Source organism: Diospyros lotus, chromosome 8 (assembly GCF_014633365.1).
Source record: "Diospyros lotus cultivar Yz01 chromosome 8, ASM1463336v1, whole genome shotgun sequence".
In the NCBI taxonomy this organism is placed as follows: domain Eukaryota; kingdom Viridiplantae; phylum Streptophyta; class Magnoliopsida; order Ericales; family Ebenaceae; genus Diospyros; species Diospyros lotus.
The window spans coordinates 21,904,794-21,931,140 of NC_068345.1; the positions used below are offsets into that span (position 1 = coordinate 21,904,794).

Genomic DNA, 26,347 nt, shown 5'->3' on the forward strand with positions numbered 1-26,347 from the left:
ATTCATTTGGAACGTAGGAGGAGATAAGTTGGCGGAAACGCTCAAACGTTGCACTTCAACCGCAAGCAAGCCCATCATCCAAGGCCAGGCCAGGCCAGGGGCCCTTCGCATCCATACTACGAACGCATTAGCTTCCACACAAAGTTAAAATTGAGTTTCGAGACTAGTGCAAGTGAAACCACCCAAAACTAAGGGCTTGTTTGGCTGTGTAGAACATTTTTTAACTTCAAAATTACTTTTCTTTTATGGGTTCTATAGAATTAACTTTTAACTTCAATCTAATTTTTCAATTTTGTACTATAAATTGGAGGACATTAAAAAAATGTTTTCAAATTTTTAGAAAATAAATATTATTATTAATTTTTGAAACATAAAATATTAAAATATGTTTAATTATAAAATTAAAATTAAAAAATATATATATATCTTCTTCAACTAACGGGGGACTAAAATTGTGTGAGAAATTTTATAGGGACAGTTCAACAAAGGCGCCATTCAAATCAAATCAAATCAAACGTACCAATTTCGAATGAACCATAAAAATAGGAAACGGGCAAACCCAAATTCGGACCAACCCGGTCCACTGAAAGGCTGCAGAAAAATAGGAAAAGGATCATGAGAAGGATGGATGACCGACCATTGGGTGGGTGAAGTGCAGATATCGACAATCTGAGATCGAGATGTGATGTGAAAGTTCTTTTATGGTACGTGAAAAATAATTTCAAATGTCTATATCAGGAAATGTAAACGTTGTGAGACGTAAAAAGATTCAAACTTAAAACTTAATAATACAAGCATAGCATTTGTTTGATGATCGGTTACAAAAATATTGATTAATGATTACTAGTAAGCGTAAGCAAAGCATCACGGCCGCTTTCAAACTTGTTTAATAATGAATGATACAAGAGAATGTAAAACTTCTCTAGGGACTTGGCCGGTAGCAAGAGAGTTCAATCATATATATAGCCAAAACCATGTAATAATCCAAATAGGGTGGAATTTTCATAACCTTGGTTCCACTGCTCTAATGCTGCCTGCATAGCACAATGCACCAACAATCCTTTCTTCTTCCCCTCATTAACCAGGTGGGTGGGTGGGTGCATGCATGCATGGGTTTGATTCAGATCTGAAATCATATTTCTAGTACGGATAGCCTGGGCTGCACCCACTGTCCTTCCATGAGATCATTTTCCTACGATCCCTTCCTCTGTGGGATCTGGCAAGAAGCCTTCCGCTTACAGGCTTGCACAAACCAACGTCAACAACAATAGTAGTCTTTCTCTTTTCAGAACTCGGGCCTCCTTCACTCATGTAAAAGTCGAACAGCATTGCAAGACAACAAACTTGATGGGCTAAGACCAAGTTCTGTTGACCTAGAGGTATCAACTTTAATGCGTGAACATTGACCTACAGGTAGAGTATATGATGGGTGATGTCAACAATTGTAGCACAAATCAGGAAAGATATCAAAATTGGAGGGGGAATCACTGGACAAATACAGCTACAGGTAAGGACCTACTGCAGTATCACAAACATTTGCCCCTTCAGGAAGAGATCTATAGCATTGGTAAATAACTAAGAGGGGCAAAAACAAAAAACAAAAAAATGAGTTAATTACACTAGGTGGGGCTGGCAAACATGAATTCTTGCTCTCCAACTGGCTCTATCCACGGCCATAACCTTTGATTGCCATTGTATTTCATGTTATGCTTAAAGGTTTCTCTGGTCGTCTTCTACATCCTTTGCTACAAATTTTTTTCCATTATCTGTGCTCGTCTTACACCTAGTCTTTTTCTCACATGTCCAAGCCATCGTAGGGCAATTAACCAAGAAATGCTAGAAAAATAAGAAAGTCGTAACCTTTCAATGCTTAGTGACACATAATTTACTACTGACATCAAGAGTGTTTCGCAGTCACCCTTCCAATCTCAGGACAAATTTATTTCAGAAACCATTCTATATGTTTCCTTTACTTCCAGTGGGTATGTGTAAGCCATCTTTCTAGGATAAGAAATCAAATCACTAGATACAGAGTTCTCAATTGCTTACCTCTGCTTCCATGGCAAGGAGTTCATTATACCATTCAGAACTGTCACCCTCAGAATGATTTTCTCCAGGTAAAGTAGAACAAAGACTCAGTTCAAAGTAAGGAGGCCTAAGAGGATATTCCATGCTTATCTTGACCTGCCATAATAGATGTTCAAGTGAATCATCAAAAACACTAGCAAGCAAAGAGGCAAGAAAATTGCAAATACAAATGTGAGCTGTACCAACATTTTCCTCACCTTGGCTTCCAACTTCATGCTCCTCTTGTTATTTTCCTCAATCTTGGTTAAAGAAAGACAATATTCCTGCACACCATAGTCTGCCCAAGAATTTTCAACCACTTCGAAGCATGCAATCCTGGCTGAATTACCTGTCTCTTGATCAATTTGAGTAAGCTCATCGAGATCACTCTCTGAATCCAGTATGAGTTCTTCCTCATCATTTTTCTTGAAACTTTGAGATTTTGTCCTGGTGAGTGAGGATACCATACTCTTTGAAATCAAAGAGAGCCCTTTGGAATGTTCAAAATCAGATCCTTTTACAGGGGTGAGTTTAACATCATTTACGATAGATGAGGTTGGAAGTAAATATGGAAGTTCCCCATCTTCCCTGGCATTTTCAACCTCTTCCTTTGAAGCAATAGATCTTCCATCCATTTCAATGTTCGAAGTTCCCTGGCCTTTTTCCACATCAACAATAGGCAAAGATGAAGCATGATTGGGTGATGATCCTACAAGCGACCAACCATGCAAACTGCATGAAGGGGTATGGAGGGCCCACGGAATGTTTTCAGAAGGTAGCAAAGGCCATTTAAGCTTGGAAAGTAAATCAAGCTGCTCCCTGTAAGCCAACCAAACATTTCCAAGTTTTTAACAAGTAATACCCAACCCCAAAAGACAGAGAAAAGAGTCAGAGAGATTCAAGGACACAGGAAATAAATAAACTAATAACTAAAAGGGCAGGCACCAGAGAGAGACACGTGAAGAAGTCATATAAAGCAGAGGAAATTTAAATTCAAAAATAAGCAGAACATGAGCATTTATATGCCATAAATATCATTAAATTAGTTCCAGCTTGTTCAAAACTGAAAAAACCCATATTTCAACATGACTACATTGTGGAATCTTCCTCATATACACTTTTTATTTAAGAAGGATCATGACTCCAAACATATAGAGGGGTGACTCACGCAAGAGCCAGCTGAGCCTTTTTCCGTGAACGAATTCTTTGAACAACTGTCTGTACGCGATTCTGTTGACGATATAGAGAGAGGCCAGATACAACAGTGGCACTTTTTGCCGTTTCATCGCCTGGCATTTCAGAGTTTGTAAGCAAAGGTGACACCTCCGGCAAAAAATCAATTCCAGCCAAATGCTGCACCCACCTATATGGACGTGAAGTTGTTCTTATATCAAATGCTACGCCATCACCAACACAGAGCTTGGCTGACTGCATACCATTCAAATATATTATACAAAGAATTTGTGGTTTCTTTCTCCTCTTTCTAGTCAGAAACTAAAGCACTAGAGAATGGGCATGTGGAAGTTGATTCTATGAAAAATGGGAAAAAAGACAAAATCTCATACCTGGTGAGGAAGGTCAAGGCCAGTGTCATCAGGGAACAAGTTGCACAAGATGTTATTCTCAGGTCCTTCATTGGAGCCTTCTATCCCAACACATACAACATTCAACTTTAATAAGTATTCAAACTTCAGTGTGATTAGTTTTGCAGACTTGGGATCAGAAGCCTCATCGTCATTTATGTGGAGAATGATTTTAAGTGGATGAGTTTGATATATTCCAGTCTGGTCAAGATTCTCTTTGCCTGGAACCTTCTTTGGTCGCTTTCTTCTTCTTTGTCCATCATCTTCATCTTCAGGCACATCATCCTCCAACTTAGAATTCTCTACATCAGTAGAAATTCCTGGTACATAAAAAACAATTTTAGTATCCTTTTCTTCTTCATCTTTCTTATTTAAAACTAGGAGAATGTTAAATTAGGAACCAGTGGATCAAAATAAAAACTTTTCCAGCTCTTCAGCAAGTTGGAAGACAAATCAAAAATTAGTTTTGAATGCATCACTGTGGCCACATAAGGTGTGAAACTGCCAAGGACGCTAATAATAACATCCTAAGACTTGTGAGTTCAAACCAACATAATTACAACAACTCTTGATATATATCAGTTGACAGGCTTGGTTTCACAGTGAACCCTTTACGGCTAGCCCAATCAACGAAATGAGTTGTCTGTACTATTCAACAAAGTACTACAGCATTAAGATTGAAATCAATAAGCTAGGAAAAGCCAAACAAGTTTATTACTAAAAACCACTTCAAACAACTTAGCCTCAACAAAAAAATACATATCATATACATATCCATCCTTTATCCCACTATTTGGGGTCGGCTACATGAATTCTAGACTTCCATGTATTTCTATATTTTGTCATATCTTCATTTAGGCCTATACACTTCATATTAAACTTTAATGTCTCTCCCAAAGCCAAATTATAAAATCAAATCAGGTCTTAGAAAATTTTAAGAAAACTGACAACTTATTAAAAATTGTCATATTAACCATAAATTACACTTAATTTACCAGTATCCTTATTTGCTTGCTGCCGAGCAAAAGCTTGAGCATCCTTCACACTTCCTACAATCTCCATATCAATGTTTTCCCCAAATGCTTCCTTTTGGGCCAAGAACTGTGAGTAAATTATATAAAGAGGTGGAGGAAGCAACTCTGCCAAGTGGTGCTGCTTTAGTTTCTTTGAATGTGGAATCCCCAGTTGGTGCTGTACTGGCAATGATGCTTTCTTGAGTGACTTGAGGTGCAAAGGGAGACTTGATAAGAACTTCTTCCTGTTAGCAATAGTCTCCAACAGTTTTTGCTTTTGTTGTTCAAGTTTCTCATGAAATTTGCATAATTCCTTGCGCTGATACAAAGAATGTGTAAGTATTTCTCAATCTAGTTATAGTAATAATGAAAATAACAAAGGAGTTAGTTAAAGCATTAATGAAAGTTTTACCCAGAAGATAACAGAATGGAAGCCCAAAGGATAAGTTCCTCCAAAAATAAGTGGCCTATACATATACTCTGGTTACTGGTAGTAACTTCCACACATGACAATAACTGGAAACACTTTCCAATATAATACAACATCCTTAGCATCAATTTAGAGCAACAAATGTGTATTTAATATGTGTACAAATCCTCATGGTGCATTCTGTGTCCAAAAGATTTGAACAGAAGAGAGAAAGGGACTGGAGAAGACTAGATGGTTACTATATCCTAAACACTCTTCCAATGCTAACAAAGACTAAATGGTTTTGTAGATGGTATGAGACTATAGACCACAAAAGAAATTAAAGTGACAAACTTGAAGCTTCATATGAATATTCTCCCACTAGCTATGAGCCCAAAACTGATCTAGGGAAGGGACAGAACTTTGTGAGCATTTGATATATCTTGTTTTTCCATCCAAAAACTAAATTTAGAATGTACTTTTAGTGGTATAGGAAGAAATAGGGTTACAAAATAACATTTAGATGAAAACAACAATGCACAGAAATTATTCAGGGAGTTGTGGGACAGTTTCTTTTAAGATTCAAGTTCTTTTGAGTGCTATTACTATAGCAGCATTTATCAAAAGGGAATCACTTTTCCCTCCCTTTGATAAATAACTGTAGTTACTGATAAAGGAAAGAACTGGAGTTCTGCCAATGGGAATCTAAAGCTAAAAGAGAAGATTGATCCTATTTGATTTTGAGAATTTCTTTTTACCCAAAAGAGATTTGCTTTTGAGGTTAGAAGGCTTAAAGTTACGGCCTCCACCCAAAAAAAAAAGAAGCATAACTGTAACAGCCCACCTCTTCAGGGCATATTATGCCTTAGGAAATTTAGTCTATTTTTTTTTTTTTTTATTTCATCATCCCCGAAATTCCCTAAGACCTTATCTAGTGCTAAACGAGATGTTTACACTAGAAAATAAATACAAAGCGGAAGCTGAATCGAACCTGTTCATGGCAATACATACATGAATAACTAGACATAATATTTATCACAAAGTTTTTACATAAGCTTTTGAAAATAAAACAATTATACATAATTCTTAAACTTATTCATATTACATCATAACATGGCACATTTCCTCATTTCCGAATGTCTCGCATCACTACACATCTCCAACCTCAGTATCATCACTGCAAGTTCCGGTTGGAACGTTGAATGTTCCAGGGGCGAACCCAAGTTAGATGATGAGCCATCTAAGTAAGGGTACATAATGCTATGTCATGTGTGTATACAATGTCTTTCATCATAGGTGTCAACTACACCCCTCATGCTACCTACCATTTTAGCGGCCACTTCTTTCGAAGCCGAGGTGTATGGGTGCACCCTTGGTAAGGCAGCGGTGATAGTTCGTACTCCCTACGGCCTCATATGCGAGTGATCAATGACATCAACGTATATTTATGCATTTCATAATCATGTTATGGATGCAATCTACGTGATGGGTACATTTCATAGTATGTCGATATGATGTAATCATTCTCGAAGATAAACATTTATAATCGTACTAAGCTTGAAACGGTACACTTACAGCTAAGTTGTCTTGAAAGGCGTGTCGGCCTCAAAAATTGTGCCGAGCGGCTATTTCTTAATCTTCTCGCCCTCAAGGACTCCTAAAACAGTAAACTTATTTTTAGAATATCATTTCACTATTTTTCATAATTTCTTCAATTTTTCTTTTATTTCTAAGCCTTATCTCTTCAAAATTGAATAAAAATTATCTAGACTTTCATAAAATCTAATTTCTCTTTTTTAATATTCCTTAAATAATATTTCTAACATTCTGGAATTTTCTAGGAATTTTTCAAATTAAAATTCTATTTTTTCTTTATTTCCATAATAGAAAAACTACTTAAATAATTAATAAAATTAACATTTTTCAGAAAAGTTTTCACAAAATAAGACATAAACAATATTTCGGACTTTCTGAAAATTTTTGAAATTTTTTCAAAACTTTTTCCTATTTATTTCATTTTCCTTTCTTTTCTTTTCTTTTCTTTATTTTTTTATTTTTTTTTTTTTGCGGGCTCGTGGAAGGCACGCGCCTTCTTCCCACTCGCGGGCGCGTGCAGCCACGCGCCCGCCTGGTTCGTCTTCTCTGGTGGCTTCCTTGCTCCGGCGACCCCCCCGAGCCTCCGAGCTTCGAAACGAAGCCCTACCCCCCAAACCCGACCTCCCGAACCCAAATATGGCCTTAAAACTTTGAAAAAACAACCGGAAATACCTCAAATTTGCAATCGAAGGCGCGGCTCCGACGAGGCGTGATTTTCCGGCGAGTGCTTGAATCTTCTTCCCAGCTGCTCCGTTGGCCACCAAATGCTCCAGAAATGTTGCCCACGAAGTAAGGACTAAAACCCCGCTCTCAAATCTCTCAAACACTGCCTCAAAAGCCCGATCTAAGCTATGAAATTTTCGGATGCATTGCTTCACTTGAACATGGCTATTTATAGCCCAAATTCGACACGACTTGCCCTATCATGGATGGCCGCGCGTCCTAGAGGCCATCCCGGCGGTCACCTCGGCATTAAATGCCCCCCCTCTCCCTGACGGCCAATTTGCAGGTGCGGCCATGCTCTGGCCGCGCGTCTACTCTGTACAATCCAGATTTTCTGGATTTTTTTTTTATTTTATATATATATATATACGAATATATATATACATACACCTTATATCATACATATATACATACGTACATATACCTATACTTTTATACTTCTTTTCCTACATATACATATAACAGTAATATATATACTATATAATTTCTGATATATATATATTTTATTTCAATTTATTTTTAAGCTATATACTTATGCAATGTATTTAACTATCATAAAATGCATAATATAATTTGATATAACTAATTTTATATAAATATACCTTGTCCATAACTACCATAATTCCAATAATTCCCAAAATCCTATTTTAATACAAGATTATTATATACATAAACACTATTTGTACAATTTCATAATTTTACCTTAAAAGTTCTAATAATTTCTTTAGGGTCTTAAAACACAAAATTTCGATCTTGATAACTAAGGGTATTACAATAACTATAACTATAATGGATGTTCTATTTTGGGGATCTGTTTTTTAACTATAATGGATATTTTGTTTCAGGGATCTGTTTTTTTATGTTTTCTCGCTTTTCTTCTTATGGATAAATCTCTGCCTTTCTATCAAAAAAAGAAAAGGAAAAATAACTAAAAGGTAACACACCTATTGTTAAGAGGATTACGATTTGATTATAATATTTATATTAATTAACTATATATACTTATATGATTTCTATATATTTTGTATATATCTTTAGAATATATTGTTTCCTTACTTTAGAATAGGGTACATGTATATAAGTCCTTGTACACCTCATTTGTGAAATACACACATACCTTTTCTATTTACACTTATATTGCAATTTGCATTAATATTGACATTGCATCACATAATTCTTCCCTAGAGCTTCAAAGTGTTTCTAAAAAATTCGTCACAACCCTATGGGTGCTATTGTAATTAGACTAAGGATGAATAAGCTTATTGTACTAAAGCAGTTACAGCTAAGTCGCTTGTACCTATTCGGTTATGTCATAACAACCAAGGGAAGAAACCTATAAAAGGCCATGTGCAAGAGGATGGGAATCATGAATGAGAATGCTGATTCTTTTCCTCTTAACTTATTTTCCCTCTCTTTCTCTTTCTCTTTCCCTCGAATTCTCCCTCCTCCTTTCAAACTCTCCTTCCAAATTCTCTAACTGTTCTATAATTCCAAAATTGGCCTAGCCTTAGATCCGAGGCTTGACATTCTGGTATCATAGCCGGCGATCCTCGACAAGAAGTTGCGATCAGATTGCAGTGAATTGCGACCAGTGGTAGAAATCGCAGATCTCCATCGATCGGTAGGCATAGTGAATTGGTGCACAGGACGAACAATGGCGGAAGGGACAAGACTAAAACAATTGGAATCACGGATAGAAGTGCTGGAGTTTGGGATGACAGACGCATGAGGCGATCACCCAAAGTAGGGAAGATGTGGCTGCAATCAGAAAATGGTTTGCAAGAGGATTTGACGGCCTCTCAAGAGAGCATGCAACGTGAATTAGAGAGGCATAGGGAGACGATGGAGTAATACAGCTAGAGGATTAACAGATTAGTAGCATGTTCAACATGCTGTCATCCCTTCCTCAGTTCCGCAGAATTTCCTCCCAGGACTATATTCAACCCGAATTTGGCCAAACAAGGCATTCTTCCGAGGCCTTATGGAGTGACGGAGGCAGAGGAATTGCCGGACATGGAGCCAGGAATTCAGGTAAGGGAATTAACCCCTCATGCTACTAATCACACACCACTGCCAAGGTTGGAGATACATTTATTTGATGGATCCAAGTCAACGTGGTGAATCTGGCAGTGTGAGCGTTTCTTTCAATTTTACAATGTAGCTAAACACCAGAGGATTACCTTGGCAACAGGAAGGAATGAGTCTGGTGCAGTCTCATCTCCATCTCTAAAGATTAAATCACTTCTTGACTCCAACTCATTCCTTCTTGAGTTCGGCGCAGTCCCGTCTCCATCATTTCTAGCCTCACCTGCAGGCTACTCATCTGTGCCTCCAATTGCTTCATTCTCGTTCCATCTGCCATTATCTCCTTCCAACAATTTTCTGATTCTACTTCCAACAACAGCAAACTGAGGATTGGTTGCTCTGATACCAAATTGTTAGGTTCTTGTCTTGACTTAGGGTTTGATGAAGAACAAAATGTAAAACGGGAGAGGGAAAGAGAAAGAAGAGGAAGAAAAGATTTTAGATTTCTTATTTCTCCAACTCCTTTAATACAGTCTTGAGTAGCTTTATATAGCTACTCTATATTCAGTTTTCAATTACATGTGACTGAAAATGTACAACTGTCATGCAACTGATCAACAGAAATAACAGTTGCTAATAATAGAAAGGAAATTTCAATTGATTAGTTGCAAGACAGCTGTACATTTTCAGTCACAACATGTAATTGAAAACTGAATATAGAGTAGCTATATAAAGCTACTCAAGACTGTATTAAAGGAGTTGGAGAAATAAGAAATCTAAAATCTTTTCTTCCTCTTCTTTCTCTTTCCCTCTCCCGTTTTACATTTTGTTCTTCATCAAACCCTAAGTCAAGACAAGAACCTGACAATTTGATATCAGAGCAACCAATCCTCGGTTTGCTATTGTTGGAAGTAGAATCAGAAAATTGAAAACTGAATAGTTGCATGACAGTTGTACATTTTCGGTCACAACATGTAATTGAAAACTGAATATAGAGTAGCTATATAAAGCTACTCAAGACTGTATTAAAGGAGTTGGAGAAATAAGAAATCTAAAATTCTTTTCTTCCTCTTCTTTCTCTTTCTCTTTCCCTCTCCCATTTTACATTTTGTTCTTCATCAAACCCTAAGTCAAGACAAGAACCTGACAATTTGGTATCAGAGCAACCAATCCTCGGTTTGTTGTTGTTGGAAGTAGAATCAGAAAATTGTTGGAAGGAGTTAATGGTGGAAGGAATGAGAATGAAGCAATTGGAGGCATAGATGAGCAGCCTGCAAGTGAGGGTGATTCAATCTTTAGAGAACAAGCTAGATGCATCAATGGATGGATTAGCAAGAAGATTGGATGGTTTCATGCTTATGTTCTCTAAACTGCCTCGGGTGACTCTTCCTAATGATTTCCTCCGAAGGAACAAAATGATCCAATCCTCCAAGGAGATGGAACAGTTCCTATGCCAGCTGGTTCTTCAGAGTTCAAAATTGAAACTGCTGTAATTGGAGAAAATATAGTTGAAAGAGCTGTAGAAAGAAGGCAGGAAGTACAGGCTGCATCTAATCAGCCTTATTTTCCATTGCCAAAGCTGGAAATAACAATGTTTGACTGTCGAAACCCTAGGTGGTGGATTAGGCGATGTCAAAAGCTCTTTACCTTGTGTAACATTCCGGATCAGCAGAGAATTACTTTAACCTCTACGTATTTGAATGATGTTGTGGATGCTTGGTTCCAAAGATGGAACTAGTTAGGAGACAACTATCAATGGACAAAATTTGTGGAGGATTTTTGTGAAAAGTTCGGAGATAGAAATATGCCTAATGTTATAGAAGAATTCAATAAGTTGAGACAGGTTGTAACAGTTTTAGAAACATGTATAAAGTTAGCTCTCTCGATTAATCATAGTAGTAGTTTTGATTTCTCTCAAACTTAGTTTTTTGGTCTCGGGTTCCTGCCCAAGGGACCTTACTTTGTTCATGGTATCAGAGTTCACTCTTTCTAGCCTAAGTATTCGGATCATATGGATGCTCAAGGTCATGGGAATGCAGTCCCTACTGCTGCAGAGTCATCCATTAGTTCGACTCTTCAACAAACAACAACTTCGGCTGCAGTAGTACCTACTAACACCCTATCAATGGATAGCCACACCCTACAAATCAGGCAACATAGGTTGAATGGAAGAAACTTCAGAGAGTGGTTTCAATCCGTCACCTTGGTGATTAAAGGCAAGGGAAAATATGGCTACCTCACAATGGCTATTCCAACTCCACGAGAAGATTCCGAAGAGTATCAACGATGGGAAGTAGAGAATTCGATTTTGATGGCTTGGTTTATCAACTTGATGGAGCCCAAAGTAGGCCGACCCTATCTGTTCTACAAGATTGCAAAAGAGGTATGGGATGCAATCCAAGAAATTTACTCTGATCTAGAAAACACAGCTCGGTGTTCTGAGAATAAAGCAGCAATTAGGACTACCGAGCAGAGTAGTTTTGAAGTTACAGAATATTAATAATCTAATAGAGTTATGGCAAGAGATGGATCTATTTTATGATCCAAGTTGGGAGTGTGCGATTGACAGCTAGAAATACAACAAGATGCTAGAAAAAGAGAGGATTTTTTACTTCCTCCAAGGGCTCAATTCGGATTTGGATAAGTGAGAGGAAGACTCCTAGGTACCAAGCCATTATCATCCCTCCGAGAGGTATTTGCGGAGGTTAGATGGGAGGAAAGTAGAAAGAAGGTCATGCTTCTAGCTAAAGAACCAAATTTAGGGTTTGCTCTTACTGCTACCAGGAAAGAGGACAATCCTAGGGACAAACAGTGGTGTGAGCATTGTAATTGACCCTACCATATAAAGAACACATGTTGGAAGTTACACGGGAAGCCACCAAACTGGAAACCTAGATCTAAGAGGGAAAAGAAGAAACCAGCTTATGCAGCAGCTAGTATCCACACCGGTGAAAAAGGTGTAGGTATGGGTTTAACAACTAACTGATAAGTCTCGAATCTAAGACTTATGCAAATCAGGAATGATGTAGTTAATGAATTCAAATTGGAGGGAGAGAGAGAGAGAGATAGTTTGAATGATAGGAGGGAGAATTTAGAGGAAAGTAGAAAGAAAATTTGGAGGGAAAGAGTTATGTTCTATTTCATTTCATAATTCCCATCCTCGGTGCCTTACATCCTTTTATAGGCATTCGCATGGCTGTAACTACCAGGCGCAAGTGGATATAGTTGTAACTAATTGGTACAACTATGGGATTATTACACTAATAGGCTAATTACGACCTTGCCACTTCTGGCTACTAATTACATTTAGGCCCTTATTAACCCCCTAGGGTCGTAACATTTTCCCTCCTCTTGAAATCTTTCTTATCCCCAAGAAAGGACAGTAGCTAGACAGCTCGAGGTTGTTGCTTCAGCAAGTCTAGTAGGTACTCCCAGGTTGCATTATCTGGGTGAAAGTGGTTCCATTGGACCAACACTTCAATCAGAGGGATAGTATCCTTATAGGTGATTCGTCAGTCTACAATAGCTTGGGGTTCCGCGGTAACCTCCCTATTTTCATTTACTGGGGGAAGCTAGAAATTGGTTGTTACCGTAGGCTCTATTGCTTTCTTCAACAGTGACACATGGAACACCGGATGGGTAGACGTCCCTTTAGGAAGTTGCAGCTTATAAGCTACATTGCCCACTTTAGCAAGCACAGTGAATGGCCCAAAGTACTTAGGGCTCAATTTAGAGGCAGGGGTTGAGGAGAAAGAGTGCTGAAGGAACCTCTTGAGCAGTGGTTAGTTTCTTCTTCAGTAGCTGAGTTACTAGCTGTCTTTGCTATAGATATTCTCCCATAGTTGGCACAGTTGTGGGAGCATTCATCAAGGTAGGCAAGGTATGAGCTAGGTATCCAAATAGTGCTTCAAACAGGGACTTCTTGATGGCACTATGGTAGCTAAAATTGTACCACCACTGTGCCATGGAGAGCCATATGCCCCAACTCTTAGGCTTAGCAAAACAAATTCAACGTAGGTAGGACTCCAAACATTGATTCACCCTCTCCGTTTGTCCGTCCGTCTCCGGATGATATGTCGTAGACATATGCAGCCCTACGCCTAGGTTTTTAAACAATTCTTGCAAAAAATGGCTTGTAAAAATCTTGTCCCTATCGGACACTATTGATTTTGGGATCCCATGAATCTTCACCACCGAATCAAGGAACTGCCTAGCCACCTCTTGGGCCGTGAATGGGTGAGTGAGGCTAACAAAATAAGCGAATTTAGTCAGTCTATCCACAATTACTAGGATGGCGTCCTTACCTTCAGATCGAGGAAGCCCTTCAACAAAATCCATAGACACCCCTTCCCAAGCCTGTTCTGAAATGGCTAGTGGTTGGAGGAGTCCCAGTAAGGCTACATGCTCATGTTTGCACCTCTGGCAAGTAGGACAAGATAGCACAAATTCCATTACTTCTTTCTTGAGTCCTACCCAAAAGAACATTTGTCTTACTCTGTGGTAGGTAGCCCAAATGCCTGAATGGCCCCCCACAGGAGAGTCATGCAGGGATTGCAGAATCCGCCTTCTAAGTCTCTGGACTTCCCCAACTACTATCCTGCCACGGTAACGAATCAACCCTTGTGCCATGGTATATCCTCTGCTTCCGTTAGGATTTATTGCCAACTGCTCTTATAGTTTCTTTAATTATTTGGTGTGCTCATAGCTCTCTGTGACCTCCTTTACCCAATCAGGAACAACGACTGTAATGGCACTGCAGTTGGCCTTTTCTTCCCGTCTAGACAGTGTGTCAACCACTTTATTTTCCTTCCTTTGTCTGTAATGGATTACATAATCCAAGCCCAGCAATTTAGAAACCCTTTTCCTTTGGAGCTGAGTGTGTAGCCTTTGCTGCATTAAGTGTCTCCAGCTGTCATGATCAATCTTGATGATGAAAGGGCCTCCCTCCAGATAGTGTCTCCATTTGTCAACTACCACCAATACGGCTATTAGCTCCTTATCATATACACTCAACCTCGAATGCCTTGGGGCTAACGCTTGGCTAAGGTATGCTAACGGCCTGCCTTCCTACATGAGCACTGCTCCCACCCCTGTGTCACTAGCGTCTATCTCTAGCACAAATGGCTTTGAAAAATCAAGGAGAGCCAATATTGGAACCCTTGTCATTGCCTCCTTGAGTGTTGTAAAGGCCATTTCTGCCTTAGGATTCCACTAGAACTTATCCTTTTTTAGCAATTCAGTCATGGTCTTACTGATTATTCCATAGCGAGGAACAAGCCGTCGGTAGTAACCAGTGAGTCCCAGAAATCCCCTCAATTCTTTAACATTGGTAGGCTGCGACCATTTTGTCATAGTGGTGATCTTCTTTGGGTCAGTACTTACTCCCTTTTCTGATATCACATGCCCCAGATATTCAACCTCTTTTTGTGCAAACAGGCATTTTGATTTCTTGACATACAATTGATTGTGTTTTAAGGATTCGAAACGTTGTTCTTAGGTGGAAAAGATGAAGTTCCAGGTTGGGGCTATATATTAGTATGTCATCAAAGAATACTAATATGAATTTTCTTAGGTAAGGGGCAAATAATTGGTTCATCAAGGCTTAAAGGGTAGCTGGGGCATTAGTGAGGCCGAAAGGCATAACAAGGAATTCATAAAGGCCTTGATGAGTTCGAAAGGCAGTTTTATGAGTGTTAGAAGGGTTCATTCTAATTTGGTGGTACCCAGATCGTAAATCTAGCTTAGAAAAACTAGTTGCGCCATGGAATTCATCCATCAAATCTTCTATAATGGGGATAGGAAATTTGTTTTTGATGGTTAGAGAGTTGAGTTGGCGGTAGTTTACACAAAACCGCCATGTGCCGTCTTTCTTTTTAACAAGTAGAATCGGTGATGCATAGGGGCTCTAGCTGGGTTGTATAATTGAGGAAGAAAGCATTTGTTTGACTTGTTTTTCTATTTCAGACTTTTGTATTGGGCCCGAGAGGGGGGGGGGGGGGTAGCGGTAGGGTGTGATGTTAACGGTTTCTGAATTGGGCTTCAAGGGAATGGCGTGGTCCAAGGCTCAGGTAGGGGGAAGAGAAGTAGGTTCAGCAAACAAATCCTTAAACTCAATCAAAAGTTCATTGATTATGCCTAAGGAGGTTACCTCTTCTTGAAGTGGTTCTGTCTCCTCTTTCTTCTTCTCATTGCCTCTTATTTCCATGTAGCTCGTCTCCTCCATTTCCACAGCGTGAATGGAGAATAGCTGTGAGATGCGGTACTTCCCTTTTGCAAGCAATTTTTGCAACTTTTTCCCCGTGATTATTCTACATTCCCCTAACTCCAGGCTTCCCACCAATGTTAGCTTCTTGCCCTCCACCTCCACTGTCACTTCTGGCTTATTGAAATCAAACGTAAGGGGGCTGATGGTCCTCATGCAATCCACACAGCCTCCTAATTCCAACACCCTTAGGTCCATTGAGAACTCCTGCCCTTGAATGAACCACTAAAACCCTGCGCATTTGTAGTGGCTAAGCATCCGGTTCCCATTGGCCACCGTGATGGACAATCGTGTGGTGGCCATTAATTCACACTGAAGATCAGTGGCAGTGGCTTCACTCAGGAAGCTATATGTGCTGCCACTATCTATGAGGACTATCAACTTCCTCCTTCCAGCTTCTCCCTTGACTTTTATTATCTTCCCTGTGGGTTCTCCTTTTAATGCATGGAAGGATATCTCCCCTCCTTCATCTTCTACCTCTGTTTCTTTTACCAACTCCAGGTCTTCCTCCTTGATCTCCCCTTCTTCCTCATCATCTTCCTCTTCCTTGCCTTCCATTTTCAATAGTTGCCATTTGCACTGATGGCCAATTCCATACTTATCACCACATTTGTAACATAGCCCAAGCTGTCTTCTCTATTCCATTGTGGTACCTCTTGTGCCATTGTAATTTGTCTTAGGGGGTCCTGGTGCTACCCCAGCACTCATTCCCTTCGAATCTATTCCCATTCCTAACAATGGGGAAGGATTTGCATTACTTCTAAGCCACGGTTTTCCCCTCCCAAATATGGCTTCTAACGTTGCTTCTTGGAGCTTGGCTTTTTCCGCGGCTTGCCTCACAGTCGTAGGCAGCATCATCTTCACCATCGATCATAATTCTCCTCTGAGGCCACTCACAAAGTTTGAAACGAAGTACTGTTCCGTTAAACACGGTTGTGCGTTCCACATGAGCGCTCTCAGTTCCTCAAACTTATCAAGATAGTCGGTCACCATGCCCGTTGTTTCAACATCTTAAATTCCCCGATCACGTTGGACATGTCCTTCTCCCCGAACTTGACACACAATTCTTCCGAGAACTCATTCCATCTTGCTTCCACCTCCCTCGCCTTAGTCCACCCTTGATACCATGAGTCGGCAGTATCATCGAGATATGCCGCTGCCATGGTGATCCTCTGTCCTTCGGCCACATTATATAACTGGAAGAATCTCTCGCATCAGCGGATCCTCCACCTCGGCTTGGATCCGTCAAACAAAGGAATCTCTAGATGAGGCATATGAGTGTAAGAATTCAGACCTCTTACCGGTGCCCCAGTGTCCATTTCTGACGGCTCACTCGACTCCATAAGTCCGTCAAGTCGTGGAAGTATTCTGTGGCTGAAATGGCTAGGTTCAGTTGTCAATCGTGGAGGAAATTCAGGTGGCAACCTGAATTGTGGAAGGGCGGAGAGCATATTGAATATGTCGTGGATCCTCTAGCCATACTGATCGATGGTTTCCCGATGCTTCTCCAATTCCCTTTGCATCGCTTCTCTAGCAGCAACTTGATCTTCCTGGCCTTGCGCAATCGCCTCATGAGTTTGATTCATTCCAAACTCCAGCGCCTCCAGGCACGTCTCAAGTTGCTTCATACATGTGCCTTCCGCCATTAATTCTACTCAAGTACTATCCGCTTCAATCGCCGAGGATGTTCCACTCTAATACCAAATGATAAGTCTCGGATCTGAAACTTATGCAAATCGGGAATGATGTAGTTAATGAATTCAAATTGGAGGGAGAGAGATAGTTTGAATGATAGGAGAGAATTTAGAGGAAAGTAGAAAGAAAATTTGGAGGGAAAGAGTTATGTTCTATTTCATTTCATAATTCCCATCATCGGTGCCTTACATCCTTTTATAGGCATTCGCATGGCTGTAACTGCCAAGTGCAAGTGGATATAGCTATAACTAATTGGTATAGCTATGGGGTTATTACACTAATAGGCTAATTACGGCCTTGCCACTTCTGGCTACTAATTACATTTAGGCCCTTCTTAACCCCCTAGGGTCATAACACTGACCAAATTGAATTTTTACAAAAATTGTTGAATAGCTCTCGCATGGCAAAGGAATCAGATGATTTAGCAGCTAATCCCACAGCACCTATGGCACAAAAAGGTAACTAACCTCTTTCCTTAATTGTTAGGAGGATGAATAGAAGTTATTGGATGGTAGATAGTCAGGCATCTGACCACATGACCGGATCTACTGCCATATCTGAGAAATTTCATATTAGAGATAACGATTTAACCGTATTGATGGTAGATGGTACAGTATCCTTAGTCAAGGGAAAAGGGAGTGTTTGTGCTATTGGTTTACAACTCGAATCCGTGCTATATGTGCCCAACCTAAAATGTAGTTTACTATCTATAAGCAAGCTAACAAGGGATATGGATTGTATTGTAACATTTTTCCCTTTATATTGTGTCTTTCAGGACAGATCCTCGGGGAAGATGATTGGCAATGCTGAGGAGAATGATGGATTTTATTGGCTATCCGATAACAAGGCTTTCCCTAGTCAATTTCCTCCTAGGTTTTCTCTTACTGTTAGTTCAAATTCTGGAATTTTGTTATGACATAAATGTCTTGGTCATTCTAGTTTTTTATATTTGAAACACTTGTACTCAAATTTATTTATCAATAAAGAAAAGTTGGTACTTAAGTTTGATCATTATATTCTTGCCAAGCAAACTCATAATACTCATCAACCGAACCCATACACTCTTTCTAAACCTTTCTACTTGATGCATAGTGATATTTGGGGACCAGCTAGAGTTCCAAACTTGAATGGTGCTAGATGGTTTGTAGCCTTCATTGACAACCACATAAGAGTGTGTTAGGTATACCTAATGAAAGAAAAATCTAAGGTGTGTGCAATTTTTCATAACTTTCATAAACTCATTCTAAACATTTTTCAATCCTCTATTTGTATCCTTAGGATTGACAATGGCCAGGAATATTTTTCTTACCCATTCACTCAATACCTTACTACCAATGGAATCTTTCATCAAAGCACTTGCCCCTACACCCCTCAACAAAATGGGATAGCTAAGAAGAAAAATTGACATTTTCTTGAGGTAGCTAGATCTCTCGTGTTTACTAGTTCTACTCCTAACAGGTATTGGGTGGAAGCAGTCCTAACATCTTATTTAATCAATAGGCTACCTTCCAAGGTTCTAAATTACCGAACTCCATTGCACAACCTCATGTCTATCTTTCCCTATGTTCGAATTCTCAACACTCTATCTCCTAAAGTGTTCGGGTGTGTGGTATATGTCTATCAAACCAGCCCTAATCATCATAAACTGGAACCTAGGGCAATCAAGTGCATATTTATTGGGTATTCTCCTACCCAAAAAGGATATAAGTCTTTTTGCCTTACATCACAAAAAATTCTTTGTGTCCTGTGATGTAACATTTGTCGAAGATGAGTTTTATCAATCAAGCACTCCATTACAAATGGAAGAAAATCATTGGGGTCTTACCATGCCAATGCCTATTACATTACCAATTTCTTCTCCTCCTCCCAATGATAATCCTATTCAAATAGTTGCAGTTGATCATTCACAGCTAGCACCATTTGAACCTAGCAATCTTAATTCATCATCTCCTCAAGATCCTCAACTCTCAACAGAACCAGGGGTAACTGATTCAGGGAAAGATCTGTGGCTAGAAAAGCCAATAAAAGTTTACTCAAGACGAGCTAAACATCCAGCTCCTCAACTCAGCCAACCATTAGAACCAAAGGGAGGTCCAACAAATGAGGAGGAAAACACTGCAGCCAAAAGTGATTTGAACATCCCTATTCCTCTTAGAAAAGGGGTAAGGTCATGTGTTAAGCATCCAATATCAAACTTCTTGGCATATTCCAAGTTATCCCCTCAATTCAAGGCATTCACTACCACTATGGATGAAGTCACTATACCTCTGAATATTCAGGAAACATTAAATAATCCTAAGTGGAAGGAGGCAGTGATGGAACAAATGCGGGCACTGAACAGCAATCACACTTGGGATATTGTAGATTTTCCAAAGAACAAGAAGATTATAGGGTGCAAATGGGTGTTTACGGTCAAATACAAATCAGATAGAGGTATAGATCGATATAAAGCTAGGTTAGTTGTCCAAGCATTCTCTCAAACATATGGGATGGACTATGAGGAGACTTTTGCTCCGGTAGCAAAGTTAAATTCTATAAAAGTGTTATTATCCATTGCTATAAATCTAGACTAGGAATTGTTCCAATTCGATATCAAAAATGCATTCCTAAATGGGGAGTTAGAAGAAGAGGTATACATGAGGATTCCACTCGGATTTGAGAAAGAAGAGAGAAGTGGCAAGGTATGCAAATTACATAGGTCTCTCTATGGGTTAAAACAATCTCCAAGGGCATGGTTTAAGAAATTAAGCTCTACTCTCACTAAATTTGGTTACAGACAAGGTGAGATTGATCATACTTTCTTTACTAAACATGCTGCTAACGAAAAAAGATGCATCTTAATTGTGTATGTAGACGATATAATTGTTATAGGAGATGACACTCATAAAATTGCAGCTTTAAAACAGAAGTTAAAATAGGAGTTTGAAGTTAAGGAATTGGGCACAATGAAGTATTTCCTTGGAATGGAAGTGGCTAGAAGCAAACAAGGTATGGTAATCTCTCAATAAAAATATACTCTTGATCTCCTAAAAGAAACTAGAATGTTGGGATGCAAACCAAGATATACTCCTCTAGAAAGAAATTGGAAATATGTGAAAAAGGATGGTGACCCACCGGTTGATAAAAGGAATCAACAACTAGTTGGGAGGCTAATTTATCTCTCTCTAACTCGCCTGGACATAGCCTATACAGTGAGCATCGTGAGCCAATTTATGCATGCTCCCACTCAACAACATTTGGTAGTTGTATACCATATTTTGAGGTACTTGAAAGGAATACCAAGTAAGGGACTCTTGTTTCAAAAGAGTAGTGAAAGAGGGGCTAAAGGTTCTTCCGATGCAGATTGGACAAGATCGGTTATGGATAATCGGTCAACATCTGGTTTTTGTACAAAATAGTGGGGAAACCTAATTACATGGAAAAGTAAAAAAAAAATCGTTGCTGTTGGTAGCAAGAAGCAGTGCGAAAGCAAAATTCAGGGCAATTGCCCAAGGTATTTGTGAGCTAATTTGGATGGTAAGACTAATGGAGGACCTACAAATATCTCTAACCCAACCAACAAAACTATATAGTGACAGTAAATTAGCTATAAGCATTGTTAACAATCCGATGCAGCATGATAGAATGAAACATGTCAGGATTGATCGGAGTTTCATCCAAGGGGAAATTGAAGAAAGAGGTATAAAGTTGATCTATGTTCCTACAACAGAGCAGGTGGCAAATGTGCTTACCAAAGCCATGTCAAGACCAGGTTTTGAGACTCTCATTAACAAGCTAGGAATGAGAGATATCTATTCCTTAGCTTGAGAGAGGGGTGTTGGAGAGTCCTAGGCTACTAAGGAATCTCATCGAGAGGAAAGAGAGTGTAACTGCTAAGGAGTCTACATAAGAAACGAAGACGTGAGCCCCAATCATGTGCTGATAAGTAGTGACAAGGAGGGATTGAAGCCCCAAAGAGATAATCTAGATAAGTTCCTAAAATTCAAGAGAAATTATAGGAGTAGGATGTGTTAGTTATCTTATCTTGTGTGTATCTTAAATTTCTGTTGTATCTTATCTCCTAAATATTAGAATTAGATAGCATAGAAACATGTATAAAGTTTTGATTTCTCTCGAACTCAATTTTTTGGTCTCGGGTTCCCTGCCTAAGGAACCTTACTTTGTTCATGAACTTAGGCCAACAGTGAAGATGCTACAACCTGCAACAGTTAAGCTGACAGCAAAGAAGGTAAAACTACAGGAATTCACAAAAGAGGCCATATTCAAGAAATATCTACAGGAACCAAGTTCCTCTTATTCAAGTATTCATTCTATGGTCCCATTTGCACCTGGATAACAATAGTTGGGAATATATGCCAGATCTCCTAGCTCAATTTCCTCAAGTTGCTCTATTTCTTTAATTTTCTTGAGGACAAGAAAATTTTAAAGGGAAAGGAAATTTCAAGACCTCGAGTGTATTGGGCTCATAGGAGAGCTAATTGTAGCAGATTACTTGAGTAGTTAGCAGTTGTTATTTCTGTTATTAGCAGTTGTTATTTCAGTTGATTAGTTGCAAGACAGTTGTACATTTTCAGTTACAAGTAATTGAAAACTAAATATAGAATAGTTATATAAAGCTACTCAAGATTGTATTGAAGGAGTTGGAGAAATAAGAAATTCGAAATTCTTTTCTCCCTCTTCTTTCTCTTTCCCTCTCTCGTTCTACATTTTGTTCTTCATCAAACCCTAAGTCAGGACAGGATCCTGACACAAGTTAAATAAAAGTAACAGATGGTTACACCTATAAATCTTTCCCCCTTAAACTTCTATTTTAAAAATTCTAATTTAAAACTCAAAACTTCTGTCATTTTACAAAAATAATATTTTAAGTGAGACCCTGGGAGCTTCTTATTCACCCTTCTAACAATATGTGGACTGTGAGAAGGCTTTCTTATAATTTTCAAACAATAATGTTGCCATTTATGAACTTTGCCAGAATCTCTACGAGGTAGCCACTAATAAGGAAAGCTACAGTGGAAATTTGCTTTTTCGTCAATCCTAGTGGAGTATCACAGTCATTGAGGTTTAGATGTAAATTTCAAGACTAGGAAATTCATTGCAAGCTTCTCATTACTTGTTCCAAGGCTATCCTATGATAGATTAGGGGGAGAATAGATGGGTGCAGAGACCATCTGTCCACTCTTTTTATGGTGTTCTTTGGAAGAAGGATCTCCAGACTTTCCTTTGAAAGTCGAGAGATAATCTATGGAAGCACAAGCTGGAAGTGCTAGAATGGTATTACCACCTTTGTAGGAGCAGTGGTAAGTTAGTGTAACATATCCCCTTACATTGATGGGTGCATAGTCGTCAAAGGCTCAAGTCACAATGAGGGGCATGGGCGTGAGGCATAAGGCGCAGGCGAGGGCTTTCTTAGATGCGAGGGCAAGGCGCACATTTAAAGAACTGTATAAAAATACTTAAACATCATTATTTTCAATATATACTTATGAAGTGGTAAATGCAAACCTATAGAATCATAAATAAGAAATAACCAACACTATTTAACCAAATAATACGGTGTTTTATTGTTTTCTCAAATTTCTTTTAATTTTTTCTGGTTCTTACTGGTTAGATTTTAACAAGTCCACAAAACCTCCAAAAAAAAAAAAAAATTACATAGGAGTAAAAGGCCTATGCCTTGCGCCTTAGGTAAGGTGTTAGCGCCTAGGCGCATGCCTTATAGAACAAGCCACCCTCAGTTGAGCCTTGAGAGCCTAGGCATGCCTCAAGCACAACTTTGACAACTAAGCATGAGTGACCTGGAAAGTTTGGTGCTTCAACTTTGCCATTTGGCATCTACATTGGGTCAAACTTGCCACCATATAGTGTGTTGTGGATTCTTATCCAAGATTTGTATCATTTGATGATGCCATGTGAATGGCTAGAAACATGTGAAGTGTATGGCTAACCCAATAACAAAAGCTTCGTAAGGGGACTGGAGCAAGTTACCATGAGACAAAGGATCTTCTTTCTAAGGAGATTCGATTCGAAACTATTATATGTACAAGGTCCAATATTGAAATAATTTTAATAGCTACCTGTCTGCTTTGCAGAGGATGATTTGGATGACTATCCCTTTATACATCTAGACATGCATAGAATGCAAGAAATACAGAAGACATTTGAGTACATGAAGTGTTTGGTTCTACGGCTAAAGAGCAGCCTCTTTGCCACTTTGTTGTCTTGGTTGAGGACAGATAACCCTTATGGTTTCCTACATTATACAATTTTGGAGTGATTGTTATTTGCTTTCTTAGTTTATAGCAAGACTCCTGGTCTTGGACTCTTGGCATATTTCACCTATTCCTTTGTACAGGATTGACCCCCTCAAGATGGTTCCTATGACGCCCTGAAGAATTCAAACCCGAAAAAGAGTATAATTGGATCAATAAAAGTGAACCCAGTGAAAGAACATAAGGGGAAAATGGTAAAAATGATTGTAGGGATAAAATGGTTATTTTATATCTCAAGCTGGGACCATGACAAATAAATGTCAAAAGTTGTAAGGAAATATTTATTAATGTTCCAGAAATTGTCTAGAAATAAAATGGCCAAATTCTGCACATAGCTAGGTAGATGAGATTGAATAATTGTGGAAAACCTAGTTTTGGGATAAAGAAGATGATTTCCCTTCCAATTTCTCATAGAAGGGTCATGGGATTGGTCCCCAAGAGGACGGGATTTGACAGTTCTCTTTTATTAACTTATTATATATAAAATATACATATAGCACTCCTAATAATAGTAATTAGTCAAAACTATTGGCCATTTTATCCACTTCTTGCATGCAACCAGTCAACTTGACTGCATCAATTAAACCTTTGGTGGAAAAACCCTGACCTTGACTCTGCTCAAGCTTTAACACTAAGAATGTTCTTAATCAAAGAAATTTGATTTTAATCCCAAAATTTAATGTAGCACATAGAAGACATTTCGAGAAGGGAAAAGAAGAGAAAGAAAATAGAAAGAAGGTAAATATGGACGGGAAATAAGAGAACATAACAAGATAAATAAAATTCAGTAGATCCAATGCTTCCACAAAGTTGCAAATATCTCACCACATAATACATAATACATCCCTGCATTTCAAGGTTAATCCAAATTATCACAATACTAATCAAATTAATTAAACCAAATCCCAGAAAATTCAAATGATTATTTTCATAGACAAGTTCAACTTCCCCAGCAAATTAGAATTATTAGAAGTTTAAGCTTCCCATTATCTTTTACATTTAAAATTATTAGCAGTTCAAGCTGCCCATTATCTTTTATAACCCCCGTGAAAGAAGAAATCAGATTCACATAAGAATATGGGAGAATGACCAAACATTTTGGCCAATTATGTAAAACATTATCATAAACATCATAAAGAGCAAGATAGGTCAGCGTAAAGTAATATCCATTAAACTTCAATTTCAGTAAACACCCCCCCCCCCCCCCCCCCCCCAAATTCAACTTAATTACAGATGCCCTTATATTTTCTCAGCGCAAAAAAGTTCACTTGGGCTCTGCCAAGAGAACATTACATGACATTAACAAAGGAACTGAAACTTATTCATCTTTATGCACCTTTTCTCACAGCAATCAAGTAGGAAAAAAAAATGCAAAACGTTCACAGCCTTCAACATTTACCTGGTAAAGTTCAAAATTAAGCCTCTTCAGCATCAAGTTATGTGCACTATCATTTGATATTACAGGATCTCTGATATCTTCTGGTGCATCTCTAAAAAATTCTTCCTCGGGCACAAGTTCAATATCAGGATGCTTAGACTTGAAATCCTTGCAAGACTTTATGGCTTTCACATAATGATTTTTCTCATACATCAAGTTTTGAAGCTGCAAAGTTGTAAAATCTACAGGTGCTTTTACACTTTCTGTTTCTGCTTTTACACAATCTTCTTCAAGCAAAATAGAGCGATTTGCCTAAAATAAAAAATTTCCAGCCCCACAAACCACAAAGAAAACGTTAGAATCGAATACTTCAATTTTTGTCTTGCATTAGTGTTAAGTGCAGACATGTAAAATCAGGGAAAGGTTGATTAAAGGATATAAGAAAAGGGAAAAAAGCATTGATTCCTGAAATTTTTATACCAAGAAGACATTTGATCAATTTTCAACCTTGTCATTCTTTGTAGGAACACAGATTTCAAGCACGGGTAGTCTGTTGATTGAAATTTGGTAATTGGGATTGGAAACTGGGTGATGGTTTGGAATTGAGAAAACAAAATCAAATCAAATAAACCCCAAACATGTTGCTTCAGAAATTCCGAAAGCACCGGGATTAGCACAGATTTCAAGCACGCAATAGATGAAGCGAAACCCTAGCGGAGAGGATTGGGTGGGAAAGGGGTAACCTGGCGGAGAGTGATGAAATTGAGGAACATCTGAGGAAGGAGTTCCCGGAGCTGGGATTTGGGCTTGGCTTCTCGCTTGATGGAGAGCATTATGGCGACGATCTCCTCCACCGAAGCCCTGCTCTGCTGCAGCATGTCGTAGGGCGACTTTCGGATCTTGGGCAGCTCCTCTGCAATCTCCCCGGCTTCCCCAACCCCATCACCTCCCTCTTCCATCTTCGCGCTCATACTCACTCGAATCTCACCTCTCACCAGTCAGTAATTACACCCTATCCCTACCACGCCAATCTTCTATAATTTGGTCCGGTTGCGCCTCATTTGCCTAATACCACCGTTATGGCTAGGTTCATACACTCGCTTAGTGTTGGCAAAGGGGATGGACCCGCCCCGGGTTTAGGGTTTAGGATCGAAATTATATTATATATATTTAAATAGTTTTTAAAATAATTTAGAGTTTAAGTGTATATTTCGTATTATTCATGTGTAAATAAAAATATATATTTTGAATCATATTTGCATAAGTTTTTATTTTTTAAATAAAATAAAAAGGATATTTTGAAATTCAATTTGTTGACAATATT

General features: G+C 38.8%; 1 protein-coding gene across 1 annotated transcript; it reads right to left on the minus strand.

Moving 5' to 3' along the window:
- Positions 1 to 744: 744 nt before the first annotated feature.
- LOC127808304 (THO complex subunit 5A) lies at positions 745 to 26,106 on the minus strand. Its single transcript, XM_052346789.1, has 8 exons — positions 25,767 to 26,106; positions 25,045 to 25,335; positions 4,646 to 4,982; positions 3,633 to 3,970; positions 3,236 to 3,495; positions 2,286 to 2,886; positions 2,050 to 2,184; positions 745 to 1,407 (listed from the first exon to the last, which is right to left on the minus strand). Exons 1-8 carry the CDS (start codon positions 25,992 to 25,994, stop codon positions 1,141 to 1,143), a joined length of 2,457 nt encoding a protein of 818 aa, XP_052202749.1. The 5' UTR covers positions 25,995 to 26,106; the 3' UTR covers positions 745 to 1,140.
- Between the last annotated feature and the right edge of the window lie 241 nt (positions 26,107 to 26,347).